Genomic DNA, 18391 nt, shown 5'->3' with positions numbered 1-18391 from the left:
CAACCTTGTCTGGGAGCACCGACACAATCCGTGTTACGTTCCCTATTGGGATAGGGGAACCAAAGGGAAGCGACACGACCAGATTGGTATAATTATAAGTGGTTTATTTTAAATAGCAGCGGTAACCAAAATGGTAGGCAAGCAGCCTGAAACAAACAAATTGCCACAAACACCGGTTTAAATAACAAACAATAGAGGCCACAAGGGCGCAAGTTTAAATGGGCAACCAAACTAAGGGAGGACTCTAAAAAGTGAGTCTAAACGCATACAGAAGAAATAAATACGAATATAGGGAACAAAACAAAACCTCACTTTTAAAGTGGTACAACTAAATAAAGGAAGGCTGTAAGAAAACACAGCTAGGACAACAGTCAAACAATACTAAACTAATCTAAGCTCATCTAATCAAACTAATCTAATCACATCTAATCACAACAATACTGCTAATCACAATAACACGGTCCACACAAGTTAACCCCCGGTAGCGAGAGGCGTCTGTTCACTCAACAGAGCCTCCAGAGTGGTGATAGTCTGCGGCCTTTGTACTCCTCCCCAGCAGGTGTGCGCCGGCTGTGCGCTGCGATTGGATGACGTCAATCCAATCACCCTCTTCAGAGGCGGACCAGAGGATGGGCAGCCAATGATGTTGGAGCAACCACACAGCTCATTTACCTAATCACACACACAGCTGAAAACACTCAGGCAGATTAATGAGCAGACAAACATCAGCCGTAACATATGGGTAGACTTCGCATCCTTGGTTTGGGGGAAATTTTGAGGCTGCACATGGGTAGACTTCGCGTCCTTAAAATCCCCACGATTCTTTGCGCACGGACCAATTTCAAAAACCCTTGCAGAGAATGGCTGAACCGACGCAGCACACATTTAAATGTAAGTATGTAGTGGCGTTGTAGTGTTGGTAAATATGTTACTTTGTTACATTTGTTTGTTATCACGAAAAATGTGTTCCGTGAAAGTAAAGCAAGTTCATAATTAGATAGACATTGTGAGGTATTTATTTTTGGTACAGTTTATGTTGAAACCGTTAGAGAGAGTGGCACACTTGTTAGCCTGTTCCATTCTTCTTCGTTTTCCGTAGCCGTGGCTTGGAAGTATACTTTCTTCGTTTCTGAAGGAAGTGACTTGGAAGTACGCGACTACCAAGCCAGCATCCTCCCGATTGAGAAACGGCCGAAGTCTACCCATGTGCAGCCTCGAAATTACCCCCAAACCAAGGACGCGGCCTCGGTGGAATTCCAAGTATGCTGGAGATTGGAACAGTCCTTCGGCGGCACTCGATGACGTAGTATCCTTGAAATATTGGCTTGGAAGCCAGTATCCTCGAGATTGAGAAATGGCCCTTGCGTCCCTCACTTGCGTCGTTTCCCTGCGACTAGTCCCTCCCACCAGGGAAGCATGGCGGGACGCAAGGAAACCACGAGAAGCAGGGAAATTAGTTTTAAGAGCAATGGGACGTCGTTTCCTCCGGAGCGTCACGTGAAGCGACGTCAGTTTGTGATGACGCCGCACAGCTAATCGTCTGACAGCAGCCAGATCAGTGCATGCACTGCATCGTCCAATCAGTGAGCGATACACAGTAAGGGGGCGGGGCGAGTGTCTGAGGATTTCACCGGAGGATGGTCTGGTGGTTCCTCGATTATCGCTCCTCCGTTATCGCTCCTCGATCCTCGGTCCTCCGGCAGAAATAAGGACACTGGGACACTACTCAAGATGGCGCAGACAAATCAACTTCCGGTGAGACCGAGACCGAGGAGCGAGGAAATTAAAAATAACCGAAGTGAGACGCACCCTTAGAGTACTGGCAAGGTGCCTCATGACGCATCTCATGACGCATCTCATGACGCATCTCATGACGCATCTATGATGCGCCGCAGCGATAGACTAGAGCAGAAAAGGCATCACATAACGTTAGCATTTCGAAAATGTTAGCGTGGCTTAATAATAGTGCGAAAAGACAGCAGTTGTCGTCGGACAAGGATTCCCTCTCTCCTTTCCTGCTGAAAGATGGTGAGTGTACTCAGGGACGAGGAGTCATTTAACCAGCCGCCAGTAGGAGTCAGGCTTTACTTTCTTTTATATCCATAAAGAAAAAGTAAATCTGTTTACAGTTGTTTGAATGTTGAGAGGTATCCATATATCTCTTCATTTTGCTCTCAAAGTGCACCAGATTGATGCATCTAACTTCAATATTTAAAAAAAAATCTTCCCGGGGGAACATGCCCCCGGACCCCCCTAGAGAGTGTCAGATCCACTCCCCACTTATAAAATCAAATCAAATCAAGTTTTATTTATATAGCACATTTATAAACGATTTTTGGTCGAGCCAAAGTGCTGTACATAAAATAAAAATAGCCTACAGTAGAGACACTTTACAGCAATAAAAAAGTGTCATAAAAATAGCACTTTACCCCTGCACCCCCTCTAATCTCAGATGCACCCTGAGTCATTTTGTTTAAGTACAGTGAGCCTTTCTAAAATATACAGTAAAGAGACAAACCCACCAGCATTATAAGATATACTATGACTTTGAGCCAAATTCTTGTTTTTGGGCTGTATAAATAAATTGACTTGAATCAGTTGCTGATTTTAGAGTACTGGCACCTTTTTTATTCCAATTCAAGCACTGCTTGAAACGGTAGAGATTATGATTAGCATGCAAAGAACATGAACGTTGCATCCACTTGCAGCTGATAACATTTCCCTCAAACAAATTGCTAACAAGCCACAGGAGCAGCTTTTACGAGCTATAATGTTCAGCTGTGAGCCGAGGGAACAGGAACCGATCTGCAGAGGGTTTTTAAGAGGTTTCTCTGAGGTTTTTAGAGGGTTTTAAGAGGTTTCTAGAGGTATTTTGGAGGTTTTTTAGAGGGTTTGTGGGAGAGAAACTCCCTCTGGAGGTGACACAGGGATTTTAGCCTTTGCAGACCATTTACATGCACCTATATAACACACAGAAAGCATAATAAGGCCTATTTAAACAAGAAACTTAGTGTGTGTGTGTGTGTGTGTGTGTGTGTGTGTGTGTGTGTGTGTGTGTGTGTGTGTGTGTGTGTGTGTGTGTGTGTGTGTGTGTGTGTGTGTGTGTGTGTGTGTGTGTGTGTGTGTGTGTGTGTGTGTGTGTGTGTGTGTGTGTGTGTGTGTGTGTGTGTGTGTGTGTGTGTGTGTGTGGCGATATGAAACTGAATCACAGTGTTGTTGAGAAACACAAACTTCCTCTGGATAAATAACAGAAACCTCATCCCGACCTGGAAGCACAGATTTGTTTTCACATATTTATTTGGACGAGCGTTTAATCCATCATCCCGCCGTGTGACTAACCGAGCATGCTGGGAAATGTTTTCGTCAGCCGTGATACTTTCCAAAGTTTTTGTTGATGAATCACTTCAGAGGAAAAAAAAAAGTCCTGGAAGATGAAACTGTTTTTGAGCAGGAGATGAAATGAAAGAGAGCGTTGGAGGTGCTGAGCCGTTCCCAAACGTATTAACTGAAAAGTCAATGTGAAGACAATAAAAACGTCAACAATATTAAAGTTGTACTGTTTGTACTGATTTACTGTTTGTGGTGGTCGACCTCCTGCCATTTTAATAACTGAGATTTGTTTTCAATAAACATGTTTTATCTTATCCTGTTCTGTCAAAAAGCACTTTTGTTGACATGGAATTAATGAACTTGATGGCTTTCTCTGTTGTCTTCTACATCGATGTGTAATATTAATTCAACTGCATTTACAATGTACTGTTAAGTGTTAGTGGTCCTAACTACACGTTACACTGAAAAATATAACATATGATTAAATATAAAATATAATGAAGTAAACAAACATGAACTATATGATAGAATAAAATAATTTATCCGTAGAGTTGAAATTCAGTTTTTTCCTCCATGTACAGATAATAATTTGAAGTTAATAAGATAGAAGTAATAATAATAAAAAAAGACTTCACACACACACACACACACACACACACACACACACACACACACACACACACACACACACACACACACACACACACACACACACACACACACACACACACACACACACACACACACACACACACTGGGAGAGCTCCATTCGCACGCAAAGGTGCCGCTCTCTCCCTCTTTGTTCCCACATTCTCTGGTGGTGACCTCACAGCGTGTGTGTGTGTGTGTGTGTGTGTGTGTGTGTGTGTGTGAGTGTGTGTGTGTGAGTGTGGTTTTTTTGGAAGACCGGCCCTTGGTTCGAACTCCGCCAGCCCCAGACTGTTATTATTGCTGCAACACACACACACACACACACACACACACACACACACACACACACACACACACACACACACACACACACACACACACACACACACACACACACACACACACACACACACACACACACACACACACACACACGACTCGATTGGCCACTCTGCCCATCTGGGGTTGATTAAAATCACCACTTCCACACACACACACACACACACACACACACACACACACACACACACACACACACACACACACACACACACACACACACACACACACACACACACACACACACACACACACACACACACACACACACACACACAGACATGAGTTGGATGACTGTGTAAATAGTGTGTGTACTTATGAGCACTCTTGACGGCTTATGGACTCAGTCACCCCTCAAAAATAAGTACAATATATCACTTTGAGATGTATTGGAGTAGTATAACGTACTCAAGTAAAAGTAACTCAAATGTGTACTCAAGTACAGTACTTACCAAGAAAATGTACTCAGTTACTTCTGGTTTAGAGAAAAGTGGAGGATTATAACAATGAAAGCTGTAAAAGTGAGGAACTTCATAAAATGTATAACATTTTCACATTCCAGTAATTATCTTTTTGGATAACAGACCCTGCAAACCTCCTCTTGTCTGGAAAAATACAAGGAATTACTCAGCGTTCGGGGAAAATGTGGTGTATTTAACATCCTTTTCCTTTCCTTGAAACAATCTCCTCTCATTTTCCCCTGGCCACCGCAGCGCTGTTATTGAAAGTATTGTTACTGACTGAAAATTGATTTGACAAACAGAGAAAATGTGAGTCACAGAGGAAATTTCCCACCTAAATGTTCCTAGGTTTTATGCTCAAACTTTTCCTCTGAACTTGTGTATTTTTTATGTGCTCACCTGTTCGGATGCTGTCAGACGCAGCCTCATTAAAAACCTAAAGTTAATCAACCATCAGATCCAGTTCAAAGCCGCACACGCTGACTCATGTTTAGGTAAAACTAACATCAGCATTTCTGCAGCTGCTCAGCTTCAAAGTCTAGAAAACAGAATCCACCTTTGTGAAGGTACTTCTACTCTACATGTCTTTTATGACACACACACACACACACACACACACACACACACACACACACACACACACACACACACACACACACACACACACACACACACACACACACACACACACACACACACACACACACACACACACACACACACACACACACACACACACACACACACACACACACACACACACACACACACACACACCCAGAGTGAATCCACCTACTTCTACTCTACATGACTGTTATGTCACTTTGTGCATACATGTACGGGATCATTATTCCTTTCTCTCGACTAATATCATTTTAAAAAGTCCAAATATTTATTATAAATACAGATATTTTGCAATTCATGTATGTTTTACATACACATGTAAATTACTAGTGAGTGTAAAGTAGACCTGTTATTTTACAAAATAATTTAATACTTACATTTTTTTCCAAACTCTAAAGTTTTAGACTTCTAAAAAATGTATGTATATAATAATAATAATAATAAAATAAGCATTTATTGATCCACAGAAAATAAATTCATTCTGTTTTCATATTATGATTATTATTATTTATTTGTAATAATACTTTTTATTATTATTGTTTTAAAAAAAAAATTAAGAACTCATATTCTTGAGGAAAAACTGATATTATTTGGTTTTTGATTATTATTTTGTATTCATTATTCATTTGTATAGTATCAAGGCTGCTCTAGTGTGTGTAAACTGTAAACTGTGTTGAGTTCAACAAGCGTCACACGGTTTTAATTTGCAGGTTTTATTAGCTGATAAACACACACACACACGCACCCACACACATGCGTTTAAATATTTAATGAAATAACATGACCTGTTACAGGATTAAAGATTATAAACAATATCTAATTACTTTCCCCTTTGATCAATTTACAATTGATTTGTTCCCTTTTATTGTTATTGATCATAAATCGAATTGAGTATTGAACTGTTTATTGCCGTTTGCTCTGAAACTGATGATTTAGCGCCCTCCTCTGGCTAATGGTGGTATTACACATAGAAAAACAAGCATGCACATGGTGCCAGTTTTTTACTGTCAAACTTTAAAAAACTGTAGATATTCAACTGATTTAAGTCTAAATAAATGTTTACGACTTTCCTGCATTATATTTATAAAATGTATTGACTTAATTAATTTTTTTAATTAATTATTTTAATGTTATTCTACTTCATACCTCTACTTTACTATATTTCAAATACAGATATTGTTACACGTTTGACTCCACTTCATTTATTTACTTTCAAATTGACATTTCACATTAAAACAAAATTGTTTCATTTAATATGACATATTTTTAAAGATTAGAAGTAAATAAAGTAATTAAAATAACAGGCTGTTTAATGCATACGTAATTTAATTTTCAAATACATATCAAATACATTTCAACAGATTCTGTTGAAATGTATTTTATATACTTGTTTTATTTTGTTAAATGTGTTAAATGCCTTTTGTTTTAATAAAATGATCTCCCCTAAATTAGACTCATTATGTTCATAGTATTTTTTGAGCGCAGTGCCGTTATCTGACCGCCAGAGGGCGACAGTACAACGTGCCTTATGCTAAGGGCTCTTAAATGGCACTAAAATAATACACTGTGAAAAAGTGTCCAATTTATTAATATGAATCGACACAAGTACAACAAAATTAAAAATACTGAATTACATTTTTAGCTTTTCAAACTTTTTAAAGTTCTGGACCCCTAAAAATCTCGACAATATGAGACAGAAACTTGAAAAACTGCGGCAAATTCAGAAAAATAGCAATGACATTAATAAAAGTCAAAGGACTCGTACTCATAAATACATTTTTGTACAAAGTGCAGTAGTTTTTGCCTCAATAGACATTTTTCTGACTCCTATATTAGGACCATTGAGTAACATTAAATACTACCGGGCTTATATCCAGGGGTTAAAGTCATACGTTTACAAGATAAAACATCACATATTTTCTAAAATTGAAATAGTAAGTATACATAAAAAAAATCACAAATTCATGAGATAAAATTATTTAATAGAATACATTTGAAAACCAACATTATAAAATTGTTACACTTAGAAAAATTACAAACAAAATGTGAAAGTGCTGATAATGTAAGTAGTATAGTGAAGTGTCACAGAGTGGCCGTAGTATGTAAAATAGCTTATTGTAGGTATAGATAATGTTTAAAAAATACAAAGCTGAGATATAAAAAAAAAACGTAACACATAGTTATAGATAGTCGCTTTGGTAAAAATTCAAAATGTACATGAAGAAAACCACATATTTATTGGAATAAAAACTAGGATATTCTCTGAGATTATAATGTCATAAAGGTAATATTGTAAAAACGTTTCTTGTCTCTATTGGTGCTCTTCAGCCGTCAGTGGTTTCTTGCTTTGTTGCTCCATATCAGCAGCATCAGACTCTTCGTCTTCCTCTTCCTCATTGAACTCGTTGGTGACATAGGAGCCTTTTTGTCGGGATGAAATCCAGATCAGCACGGCCATGATGCAGATCAGAAGCAGCAGCACGGAGCCCACCATGCCTGAAGGCGGAGTAAAGATGGGGATTCAAAACATCAACACGTGGTGTCAGGGCTGCAGATTAAGGTCTTGAATATAAATGTGTTTTAATTGGCATCATTCAGCCTTAAGTCAGATATGCACATCGAGGACATAAAACAACTTGAAGGAACAGTTATTATTAGATACATCTCTTACATTATTAGATACATTAGGAGATAAAAGTCGAGATCTCACCTCCAATTAAGGCTCCAGACGTTCCACTGTCTGTAAAAGACGTACACAAACTTCAAATTAAGCTGAATGTATCCATCTAAAGTGGGCGTTGTTACTGTCACTGTGAAGCTGCTGCGGGACACATGTCTGCAGAATCCAACCATGCATGGTATTCAAACACCCTCAGTCTATTTTCGAGCCTCAGGGTGAGCAGCGATGATGTGACAGAGCTCCGGGTTTACACTTCAGACACACAGCACTCTTATCACAGCTAATATCACACATTGTCTTTTAATATTCTGCAAATATCTCCACTTTTCTAAAGAAAACTGCCACTAAAGGGGCAGAAACCGAGAACAAAAGACATGTCGATGACCCACAAAGGTCATACACATGTAATGCAGATAATAAAGGAGACATTTGTGAGACGATAGACCCTAAACTAAAATAAGAGAACGCAGATTCAACTCTAAACTTTGAAGACATTTCCAAAGAAGATTTTTGAATGTCAGAAATCCTCTTCCAACATGTTTGATACTTGAGGAAGTGAAAACAACAGATATTTATATACATTTGACATTTTAATACCAGATGCTGCAATATTCCCCTCTAATATGTAATGGAAAGTATATAAAGTAAAAGTAAAATAAATGAAACTGAAGGTTTTTTCCCTCCACACAGAGACACAAATGCCCCGGCGTTGCTGTAGAAACAAGAGCCAGTATCAGTGCAACTGCTCTTATCTCCGTGGCGACAGACCCTGGAGGTTTTCACACTCCACTGGTGATAAGACACTCCCTGCTACACACGTCACATACTATACACACACACACAATTTATTACATATCATTTTTCAAGTAAATGTATGATCTTTGTATGATCTTATTCACCTTTCTTTTCTTTTTGCTGGAAACAAGATGACTAGATAAATAACGTTTTTGAATCATTTTATTATGACATTTATGTACATGTACGTACCTTTGAGCATTATCATGGGGGTCACGACCTCATGAAGAGCTGGAGCAGGCGTCACAGGGACCGGCGTCAACACGTCAGCCATTTTCTTTTTTTCCAACACAAAAGGCAGATGTTAGCAGCGTCTTCTTTAAAGAACTATCTTAGGAAAGAAAAAAGAGTAATGCTACTTAAATAGATAAGAAGTATATATTAGTATCTTCCTCTGAACAGTGTCAGGTCAGGATTTGGCAACACTTTGAAAAATACAATTATTATTTTATGAATAACCATTATGTGATATTTATAAAAGTTAAGGGTGATGCAGTTTTTTGTATTTTTCCTAAAAATCATGCAACTTTAAAACATTTAAAAGTGTCTAATATGCTTTTTCATTTAAATGAACTGAAACCAGTGCCTTTTATGTTAAAACAATATTGTTGAGTAGCTTCGACTGCAAGTAAATGTGGAACAGATATAAGTAATGAAGAGTAACATAAACATGCAGCTCCAGATTCATGTTTAAATCTAGCAAACTTTAAGAAACAATCATACTTCAAACGATTGCATCAAAACGGACTTAAAGGGAAATGACACTTTGTTTTTCTCAGAACTATCCGTGTGCTGTAGAGCATTCGGGTTCTTTTAATCTGCTTTCATTTGAACTGTTATTATAATACATGTTTTTATACTTATTTAAGAAGTTTGGAACATGCACATGCTGGAAAGACGTGTTAAGGGAAGACGCAAGCATTGCTTCAAAGATTATTGACTGAGAACTAGTTAAAAAAAAAGGTTAAAGTTTGAGCAGCAGAATATTTTGCAAAATCAAGTCACAATGCAAAGAGTGAAATATCGATAATCAAACTTAAACACAAGTTACAAGTAATTTAAAACACAACAAAACTCACCGGATCTGAGGAGAAGAAGCAGGAGAGTGTATGCTGAGTGAAACACACACACACACACACACACACACACACACACACACACACACACACACACACACACACACACACACACACACACACACACACACACACACACACACACACACACACACACACACACACACACACACACACACACACACACACACACACACACACACACACACACACACACACACACACACACACACACACACACACACACGGGTGTGGTGTCAGTCCCCAGAGTCGGGGTCTGTTTCCCCTCCGGCCAATCTCGAGGCTGACTCCTCCCCTCTGATGCTGCAACTCTTGCAGATGTCTGTGTAGCTGACAACGCCTCCTACATCACACACACACACACACACACACACACACACACACACACACACACACACACACACACACACACACACACACACACACACACACACACACACACACACACACACACACACACACACACACACACACACACACACACACACACACACACACACACACACACACACACACACACACACACACACACACACACACACACACACACACACACAGTTAACAATCCTTCAGCCAGTTCTGCACATCTTCACTCATTTTGTGTTTTTGCACATTTTAGTGGTTTCCTACACTTCCCAGAATGCACCAAAACAACCACAGAGGCGTGTCGTATGTATTGTTTGACTCTGTGGCTGTTTCACGATGGATTTCTCTCCTCGATTGCATCACAACTCCCAAAGGACTGAAGGCCAGCATGTATTCATGTCAAAGAAGAAATAGTTTTTTAACTTGTGACTCTGAAAGTATAAAGTTAGAGGGGCCCTGTTCTGCTCGTTCCCTGCTGTGTGTTATATCGGTTTGTGTGGTCTGCTGAGATGGCATTGTTCTTGACTATCACCTTGTGTTTAGTCTGATTTATGTGACCCCAGAGAAGTGCTTTTATTGAACACTCTGCTTCTACTTTTCATTCTGTTGAGCAATCGGCCACAAAAACCTGCCGTCTATTCCCGTCTGCGGCGTCTGTGCTTTTACAACAACAAACCTGCCCGTCAGCTGTGATGCAAAAGAGGAACCCACGGGGGGTCTGCCTGCAACCACAGACTGTAAAGACTGACCTCCCAGTGGGAAAGTCTGTCTGCTTCTTGGAGCACACCGTCCATCAGGAAGAGCCTGGCTAGATTCCCTATGTATTCCTTTATTGCAACACAGCAGAAAAGCCAGTTGTGTTGGAACGCTTGGTGACAAACCATGGCCTGTCTCAACAGACTCATTGCACAACTTCCTTCCTATAAAAGAAGAACAAAGTGTTTAGTTTAAGTACTTCTCTACGGAACACGGTATCACACACTTCTACAAGTATAAGGTAAGCATCCCTCTCGGACCTCACCATGATGTTTCATCTGCGCACTCAATGCTTTCTTCTATTTTTCTAAGGGTTTTTGTAACGTTCTTTCAACGTTGTGAACCGTTTGATCCGTAAACTCTCTACAATTGTCCGTAGGTGTTCAAATGAGCATGAACGGTTCGCCAAGTATCAGCTGGATAAAGATAGATACATGCTTAAAACTACAAAGTACAACAATGTTAGTTCTTAAAACTGAACATCTGTGTTTTTATGATGTAAAAAGATCACAATTTTCCATAAAGTGTTTTTTCTCAAAATGATTTTGATGCATTTTGATTATAGACTGGAAAATGAGGGCAGCAGTATTCACCATTCTCTTGCTGGTCATATATCAAGGTATGTTTGTTTCAATTAAATATGAAGTGCTTTAGTAATCTGAATGAGAAGCATTACAACAGCATGGGCGGCGCCAGTTTTATTTTTTGCTGCAGTAGCTTAGCAGTTGCTATATGAGCACGGCGTTGCTAGTTAATTTTCAAAATAAATAAACAAACAATACCAGTTGGCCAAGCACGAGCCTGTTCATATTGTAGCTATTCAAAATCACAGATCACGAGCCTTCAATGTCGAAAACGTTCTCTTTATTTTCTGGTATTGACGGCCACGCCTTACAGAACCAATCAATATAACACTCATTATGACTTTCCCCCACACTCGAACACAACTCCTACCGTCTCGTACTCCCTGCACGCACGCACGCACAATATTTTTGTATAATACCATTACACCCTGAGCGTACAAGTACACACTAGCGATCGTTCACTGTTTCAACTGGCATGCTGTGGCATGTAACCTCATCACCACCGCAAACAGACGCACGTACGCGTGCGCACACACCACACACACATATACCATGTATACATCACTTCAGGGGACATTACATTGACTTCCATGCATTTCCTGGAGACTTATCCTAACCTCAACCATAACCAAGTATTCACCCTAAAATTAATGATTCCCCTTATGGGGACCTCCAATTTGTCCCCATAAGGGAGGCGAGTCCCCACAAGTGACTGTGTAAACAGATTTCGGTCCCCACAAGTATAGTAATGCTGGGCCACACACACACACACACACACACACACACACACACACACACACACACACACACACACACACACACACACACACACACACACACACACACACACACACACACACACACACACACACACACACACACACACACACACACACACACACACACACACACACACACACACACACACACACACACACACACACACACACACACACACACACACACACACTGAACTCATTAGTATATGGAGCAAGACGCCCAAACCAATGCTGCCCTTTTTGTTGTCTGACTGAATGCTCGGATGGTTTCCTGTCCTTAGTGCAGGTTGCTTACAGAGAGAGTTTACAGTAAGAGAAGGTGGCTGATAGAGAGACACAGGAGGAGGGAGAGAACAGCTGAAGTCTGTGTGTGTTATGTCTATCAGCCAGCCGGTGGCCCCACACACACACACACACACACACACACACACACACACACACACACACACACACACACACACACACACACACACACACACACACACACACACACACACACACACACACACACACACACACACACACACACACACACACACACACACACACACACACACACACACACACACACACACACACACACACACACACACACACACACACACACAGCAAGATCGCGGTCGTTTACACTGACTTGTGAGAAATCTTACCATTTCTGTGTTCACATACTGAGAATTATAACACAACATTAGCCAAGTAACAGTTTGCGCTTTAACTTACAACGACCCCTGATAGATCTCGCGAGAATGTGTATAAAATGTAATATATATACTGTAGATCAGAGTCCTGCACGGGTCTGATTTTCAAGACCCGCTCCCGTGACGTGCAATACCGAACCCGCCCCCCGCATATATTGCCAATTAGTTCCGCAACCCGACCGACCCGTCGGCACAAGATCCGCAACCCGACCCGAACCCGCATATATATATGAGCAGTGAAAACGTGCAGTTATTAACACACGCAGTTGCATATTTGTCTCCAAAAGCGTGGGATGTTGGTTCTTTCCTCCATCTAGGATGACACCAAAAGCCTTTTTTTATCCAATAGCAACTTAAGGGATTCCAGCTGCTTTTATAAATCCTCGCAGAAGAAGTCATTGTTCTAGTGATGGGAATTCCGGCTCTTCTTGCTGAGCCGGATCATTTGGCTCACCAAGAAGAGCCGGCTCTTTCGGCTCCCAAAGGGCTCTTCAGTTTACCACATATTATAGCTTTTAATTAAATCAAATGTAGCCCTGTTTTGATTTATGATATGTGTACACATATAATATCATTTAAATTATTCAAGACATCCTTTGTACTAAAGTATTCAAAAGTAAAAATTACATGTTTAATATAAATTATTTGCTGTGGCCAATTGTTTTCATTGCATTTACAGACCCGTGTAACTCTCTGATACCACCCAATGAATGCATTGACTTGCTTGTAGAACCACGCTACACAAAACAAATGGCAACACCTATAAAAACTATTTAAAAAAAGGGGCTACTGTATCAACCTATATAATTATAGTTTTTCTCCCTGCAGGAGAGGGGAGCGTGCTTTGAGATCAACTGCTAGGCTGCAGCGGGGAGAAGAGGGGGACAAAAAGAGATCTCCGTCCTCCGTGTTTTATTCTTATAGAAGTAAGAAGAGAAGTAATGGGTCAGAAACCCTCCTTTTTACGCAGCGGTCCAGACATAGACATCAAACGGCGACACACATTCAGTTGCCAGTTACTTTTGGCATTAGGGCAGGGATATCTTTCAAGGTTTGACATAATGAATTGTGCTACTTTTAAAGCAAGCAACGATGTTTTCAAATCTGTAATCAAAAAGCACCTCAAAAACACTATAGAAGCAGTTTCTGCCGTTGTTACGTTAGTTCAAACAGTAACAACGGACTACTTTTCTTAGCGGATGCATGTCAATTTAAATCAATACATACAACTATTTTTTAAATCAATAAAATCTTTTTCTAAATCCATAAAAGCATTTAAATTATTATTGGGAGTCATGTCGTTACTTTGTTGAGAATGTGGCCATGTGTAATAAGCGGGATATGTCCACATTGCACATTGCATAATGTGCCTTCATGCCGATCTAGATCCCTCCGCAAAGACAAAACACAAAAACGGCTCGTTCGCGGGCGAGAGCCGGCTCCCGTCGTTCACTATAGGAAACGCCCCTATAGGAAACGCCTCCTTGCTGCGGTCTGCAGCCAGACTCTATTGGATTGATGCGCTGCAGAGGTTATGATTATGCGTGGTCCCGCGGGGAAGAGGTCTGAGGATTTAAACATTGAACTAAATTATTATTATTTTAATATATTTATTATGCAATACCCGCGACCCGACCCGCATCATCTTTGTTTTACCCAGAACCGAACCCGGAAAAAAGCGTTTACCCGCGGGTACCCGACCCGATGCAGGACTCTGCTGTAGATACATTTTCATAACAAAACAATGGGGTTGCTAAGCCGTTGCTCGGCCAATTGTTGGAGTTGCTATAGCAACTCCAAGCTACCCCGTGGCACTGCCCCAGTACAACAGCAAAACAAATCCCACTTAGAAACTAGAATCACCCTAGAGCTACAGATACTCACAATAATACATGGTAAATATAGTTTGATTCCTATATTTTGTATAGTATAATATGTGCTACTTTTGTACTGATCTCCACTACAAAACACTCTGCTTTATATCATGTACAATGATAATATGTGCAATAATAACATTTGCAATTATCTGCCACTACAGTACATTGATTATTTGTCCATCATCATGTTTCTCGTGTTACTATTATTATTATTATTATTATTATGTTTATCATATGATTTTTTTCATTTCCTTCAGGATAAATAAAGTCCCATCTCTTATCTTATAGAACTATGTATTGGCGCAAAGTGAATCTTAGGCACACTGACGTACAGGTAGTAACAGGATGTGTGTGTTGTTCCAGGCGAGGCCCTGAAGTGTAACTTCTGCTTCTCAAACGAGACTGACCTCTGCACCCCAACCAAAATCCAGACCTGCTCAGGGGAGACCCACGCCTGCGGCATCATGATTCTGACCGGCCCCCCCAGTAAGTCTGACGTGGTGTAAAGTAACTGAGTACATCTACTAAGTACTGTACTCTTTGAGGAACTTGTACTTTACTTGATGCCTTTTGTTTGATCATTCCAGGCCTTTGTCTCCGTCAGTGCATGATCCTGCAGTTGTGTGAGGATTGGATCCCGACCCCCGAGTCGTTCCTCACCTGCTGCAGCACCGACCTCTGTAACTGACCCCCGATCTGTCTGAGAGCTTCCTCTGCTGGCTTCATATCACTGTTACACCGCTGCCATGCACATCACAGTCTGTTTGGATTTTGAAATGCTATTAAAGAGATGGGTGGTATTTGTAAAAATCACATTGTACTTTTTGTGTGTCACAACTGCTTAGTGACACTAGAGGGCAGCAGAGCAGAGCATGGAGAGTCCTGCATCTACCAAAGAACAGACTTATTCAATAATAACGTAAACAACTACACACTATGTTCTGCCTTACCTGCACCATACACCATACTGTATCTCACAGCACACTGTATACCCGAGTAAACAATAGAACACCTCCCAGCATGGTTCAATACATTTCAACAGCACCTGAAACTACATCCTTTAATAAAGGCTAAACCCCTAAATTAGGACCTCTCAACACAAATCTGAGAGGAACGCCACAACTTTGCAAATGCGATGTGTGGATTTCCTCAGGTGTGGATTCTTAGCGAGCACGCTGCAGTAGATTTTTACATTCACTTGTATCAACCTCAGGCTTTTCCCATCTTTGAACAATAAAATAAGACAAGAGTAGACTCCGATTTCATTGATAACGCGGTACAGGGCTGTAGGGTACACTGCTGTTGGAGCGAAACAACCAATGATTCTCGGACAAGACAACCAGAAGCTATTTGTTCTTGTGTAACCATGACGGATAATCCAGTGATTTAACAGTAGCTTCCATCGGGAGTGTTGATGGAGAGAATGTGGACTTCATCCTTCTTACCACGCACTCAGTAAAACCATGGGAGATGACCAACACGGTTCTTTACGAGGTGTACCCCATTAAGTGGGGCTTCCCTTGTCTAACAAGTGCCTGGAGCGCTGTGGAAACACCGTGTAGCTGTCCATGTGCAGCCTGGGGAACCCCACACCGTACACTGGGTCTCCAGCAGAGAGGAAGACACGCACACTCACATCATCCACAGAAGCAATGCACAACACATGAGGGGAAACCCACAGCAGAGTTGGATTCCTTATATACTTATCACATATTTTGCTCAACTATATGTGAAATCAGAACTAAAAAGATGTATACAACGTAGCATCAACAGGTTCGGACTTGAAAAGCCCCTAAGGTTCAAGGTCTGAACTATTATCATACACATTTAGGTTGTTAGGTTTAGAGTATTTTCACTTTTTTTGTCCTTCTTTGCCCGACCACGACCACGTGGCTACAAAGGGAAAGTAGATCCTTTTACAGGGCTCAATCTATAGAAATCTATCCCTAACCTAGTTAATGGGGTCAAGACCTACAATCTTGATCAGATGAAGCCTGTATCTACGTTTCCTTTCCAGATTGAACTGTGTTTGACATTCTGATAATTAAAAAAGGTCAGTATTAGCCCCAGCAAACTGGCAAATACAACTGCACACAATGAGTCAATTACCCTCAGCCACGGTGCGTTGTTTTTATGGGTGCAGCGGTAAGTCAAGCCGTCAGCGGGGCGCTCTCAGGGATTTTCTGCTTCCTGTTGTGGGTGGACCACCAGAGCATCAGCTCCACGCAGATCTGGACACGCTCACTTCATAAACACCTTATTTTAGCAATGCCCCGGGCTAAATAGAAGCATTTGGTTGGTGTAGTCTAAGAGAGGTGTAATGAACCTGCCTCTCTACTTGCATCAGGTAAAGACTCATTAGGCCAGAGAGAGTACTATAAAAGCTGACAATGAGCACCACAGTCTGCGTGTTGCATGCACTGTGGTTGGAAACAGAGTCACCTCGTTAACACCGCAGGATGCTCCAGCAGCAGAGCCCCGTGTGCCAGGCAACCTACAACCCAGGGAGGATCTCTTCAGAGTTTCCGACACGTCATGTTTTTCTCCTCGCCTTGGGCAAGGAAACCGGCAGTTCATGAGATATATGTTTGTGGTTACTTTAATAGAGTCCAATAAAAAGTGTTGTTTTGCAGCTACCACTGAACGCTAGAGCCGGGGTTCCCTGAAAACACACCGCCTGTGTCCACCTGAGAGTGGTTCCACTGAGGAAACACTCTCACTCTCCTGGAAGTATTCCACGAGGATGCGTAAAATCACAGATTCCCTCGCATTAATGTTTCCACTGCGTTGGAGAACAGCAAGAGGTGTGAGAAGGTTTACCCGGACATCTGGCCTGGAAATATGCTATTAAGCTTCTGAACTATTACAACAAGTATTCTGAATATTGTAGAAGCACTATTACACATACATTCTTATGTCAATCTCAGTGTAAAGCAGTCTTTTATAATGTTTAACCTCCAGTATGGGTTCCAATGTACCCCTAAAAGGATCTTGATAAACAGAAATTGAAATGAGAAAAAGCGTATGATATTTACGTCTTTTCTTCAATAGAATGATCCTACAACAAATCTATGGTCATATTTTGAGTACGTTGTCTCAGTTCTTGTACTCAATGACAATAAAGTTGACTCTAATCTCATATTACTTCCTGTTCCTGTCAGTTTTAATATTCCTACAAATCATTTATGAAACTGAGCTAATATTGTTGTCAGCAGAGGTGGAAGAAGTACCCAGATCTTGTACTTAAGTAGAAGTAAAACAGTCTAGGAATAATCTGTTATAAGTCAAATCCTGCATGCAAAAGTTACTTAAGTAAAGAAAATAAAACACCGCCAGGTAGCTTGTGTATTTACT

General features: G+C 40.7%; 2 protein-coding genes across 4 annotated transcripts; one reads left to right on the top strand and one right to left on the bottom strand.

Moving 5' to 3' along the window:
- Positions 1 to 7366: 7366 nt before the first annotated feature.
- On the bottom strand, positions 7367 to 10052 carry LOC117457057 (cell adhesion molecule 4-like). Of its 3 annotated transcripts, none has more exons than XM_034096926.1 (4): positions 9960 to 10052; positions 9073 to 9157; positions 8116 to 8145; positions 7367 to 7901 (listed from the first exon to the last, which is right to left on the bottom strand). In XM_034096926.1, exons 2-4 carry the CDS (start codon positions 9152 to 9154, stop codon positions 7717 to 7719), a joined length of 297 nt encoding a protein of 98 aa, XP_033952817.1. In that variant the 5' UTR covers positions 9155 to 9157; positions 9960 to 10052; the 3' UTR covers positions 7367 to 7716. The 3 variants fall into 3 exon arrangements, with proteins under 3 accessions (XP_033952817.1, XP_033952822.1, XP_033952827.1); XM_034096931.2 differs by having other exon boundaries at positions 9073 to 9211; positions 9960 to 10036; XM_034096936.2 differs by having other exon boundaries at positions 9073 to 9207; positions 9960 to 10028.
- A 627-nt stretch (positions 10053 to 10679) lies between these two features.
- On the top strand, positions 10680 to 15847 carry LOC139435178 (uncharacterized). Its single transcript, XM_071205616.1, has 6 exons — positions 10680 to 10733; positions 11273 to 11340; positions 11665 to 11718; positions 13989 to 14086; positions 15401 to 15523; positions 15625 to 15847. The coding sequence occupies exons 1-6, from the start codon at positions 10680 to 10682 to the stop codon at positions 15723 to 15725; spliced, it is 498 nt and encodes a 165-aa protein (XP_071061717.1). The 3' UTR covers positions 15726 to 15847.
- Positions 15848 to 18391: the final 2544 nt, after the last annotated feature.

Source organism: Pseudochaenichthys georgianus, chromosome 2, assembly GCF_902827115.2.
Source record: "Pseudochaenichthys georgianus chromosome 2, fPseGeo1.2, whole genome shotgun sequence".
Taxonomy (NCBI): domain Eukaryota; kingdom Metazoa; phylum Chordata; class Actinopteri; order Perciformes; family Channichthyidae; genus Pseudochaenichthys; species Pseudochaenichthys georgianus.
This window is presented reverse-complemented; position numbering and strand designations above follow the sequence as displayed.